This window comes from Montipora foliosa, chromosome 4, assembly GCF_036669935.1.
Source record: "Montipora foliosa isolate CH-2021 chromosome 4, ASM3666993v2, whole genome shotgun sequence".
In the NCBI taxonomy this organism is placed as follows: Eukaryota; Metazoa; Cnidaria; class Anthozoa; order Scleractinia; family Acroporidae; genus Montipora; species Montipora foliosa.
Genome location: NC_090872.1, coordinates 40,254,600 through 40,257,099, shown reverse-complemented (window position 1 = coordinate 40,257,099; position 2,500 = coordinate 40,254,600). Strand labels below are relative to the sequence as shown.

At 36.5% G+C, this 2,500-nt stretch overlaps 1 protein-coding gene across 3 annotated transcripts in view; it reads left to right on the top strand.

Annotated features, from left to right (window-relative positions):
- The window catches only part of LOC138000795 (C2 domain-containing protein 3-like), a 114,136-nt gene that overhangs the window by 28,925 nt on the left and 82,711 nt on the right, over positions 1–2,500 (top strand). For all 3 annotated transcript variants that reach the window (XM_068847446.1, XM_068847444.1, XM_068847443.1), the window contains one exon: positions 1,488–1,677. In XM_068847446.1, the coding sequence (XP_068703547.1) occupies positions 1,488–1,677 (190 nt within the window). The remainder of the gene's footprint in view (positions 1–1,487; positions 1,678–2,500) is intronic.

Here is a 2,500-nt window from a genome sequence, read left to right as displayed (position 1 = left end):
CTCGGATTTTTCAGAGTTCCCAGTGGGTTCAATTGCAACACCTTTCATTTAATATGCATTAAAACATTCTCTCACATTTGCTTACTGACAGTAAGACAGTATTATTAATGTGTGTAATATAATAATGCAAACTGAGCTGTGAAGCCACTCAGCTAGTTGGGAGGAGGTCAATTTGTTGGGCTAATGTTTTTCAGTGAAGGAACTCGATGAATGAAATGAACGTATACTTTAAGCAGGTTATGGACAAATCCCTTTGGAACGAGCAACAGCCCTAAATTCCTATCACATTGTTTTCACAGACCACAACAAGTATTTTTTCATCAAATTTCCCACAAATGAGACTCCTGTAGGGGCCCGCTCGATAAGCAATTACAAGAGACTACATGTAAGTCATAGCATCATAGCGTCACTGAACCGGAACTGTCTTTGTTTTTTGCAGAAAAGGTCTAAAAATAGCTCGGTGTGTAAAAATGCTGTGACAGCCTTAGTATGGGAGTTCTTGGCTCCTAGTCATGGGCTCCAACTTGAATTATCCAGATAACTGCAAGGATCACTTTTCTCTTTTGTCTAAAGATTTTTCTGCTTGAAAATAGTATTGAATTTACAAAATGAGGGGTGGTCCATGGATCATTTCCATGGCCTGGGTCCATAGGGACGGTCCATGGACCTGGGTACATGTCTTGTACATGTACGTGTCCCTTAATAGTTTTATTTAAATTAATACAATATTATTATATAATAATTTCAATTAATTTAAGGGACTTTGTGATTTCCACTACAGTAACATCCTTCCAGCCCTTAAGTGGACAGGGTTCACACTACTCCTGGAAATCCTGGAAAACTCCTGGATTTTTTAAAACTTCTTCCAGCGCTTGAGAAAACTCCTATAAAATTCAATCTGAATTTGTGTATTGAGGATAGTTGTAGTATTAAAAGGAACATTGTTTTCAATTGTTTTTTCCTCCCAAAAAAATGCAGTTTATAAATTATAAAAATGGCGAGGAGCTGAAGCTTATTGATGTTGAATAAGATATTAAGTGAAAAGATGAATGAGAAAGCTATGAAGAAGTTTCTCTACATACACTTTGACTTAGTAAGTAACTTAATTCTTCTAAAGGAAAGTGATGTGAAATTTCCAAGTTTGGGGTCTTGGATTTCTTTTGTTAATACCCTTGAAAACTCCTGGAATTTTATAATTTCCTGGTAGTACGAGCTCTGAGTGGATCATGCAGCAATATTGAGCTCAGTATTGCAGATTACATGGTGGAATTGAAACAGTGCATTTAGGATTGGCTAAAGTACATCTCAAACCATCCAATTCTCTTTTTTATTCCACAAAAGAAGGCTAAAGAATGAGTACATGTGCTTAAGAAAAAAATTGGAAAAAGCTTCCTTATAATTTCCTTGACTATAACCAAGAATTTCAATGTAACTTGTTTATGAGGAGCCTCCTTGATTAATACATTTTGCATTATATGAGTGTATAGGAGAACACAGTCCAGTAGACGCTTTGGAAGATTCTTCATTTTCTTCCATCAGCAAGAGGGAGACAAGAAGTCCAGATCCTAACGAATTCATCAACAGCCTTGGTCCAGAAAAATTAACTGCTTTAGGAAGAGTGGATACTGCTCGTGTTACTGTGGATAGTGTTGGAATTAATAAGGACGCTGTGAAAGGGTACAATTTTTACTGCATTACTCATTTGGTCAGTTCCGGTTCTTTCTTTTAATTAAGCACTGTCCTGTTCGTTCTCATACCTGGAACTTGGCTAATACTAGCGTGAAATTTACCATACAGTGTGAAAGTTATGCAGCCCAGAGTTGTTAGAATTGATGGGAAATTTTATTAAAGCAAATAAACACTTTTTTTCTTTCTCTTGTACGTGTATTCCTAATCTGCAGGTGTTGTTAGGTATCTCAACACTCTTATCAAAGCACTTACATCAAAATAAGATCTTTTTGTAGTGGAATCCTGTTACAGGTTTCTTTTACTATACTGTGACAATATTGGATTCTGTCGTTTCTTCCTTGCCCATTGCCGGAGGGTACAAGGACGAAGGGAAACCCTAGCATTGGCATTTCCCTTGCACCAGTGTAACCCCATCTTCACCACAACTTGCAAAATGTGGGCACAATATAATTATTAAAATATCAACCCATTGTATGTTTAAAGTGCCCATAACCCCAAAATATTTTTTTCCCTAAAATAAATCTTTGCACCTGTGCGAAATGCATTGCGGCCATTTTATAGGCTTAGAAAGTTGCGAAAATCCAAGCATCTTTTGTTAACGACCGAGTCAGAAGGAGAGTGGGTCTATTCCTGATTTGATGTCACAAACTGATTTACATTGCATTAACTCTTTATAAAAATGCATGCAAATGGCAGGGTTTGTTAGAAAAAGAAAAAATGGCCACAATGCGTTTCAAACAGGTGCAAAGATTCATTTTAGCGAAAAAAAAAATTTGAGGTTAGGGGCACTTTAATAGTGTTATCTTATTAT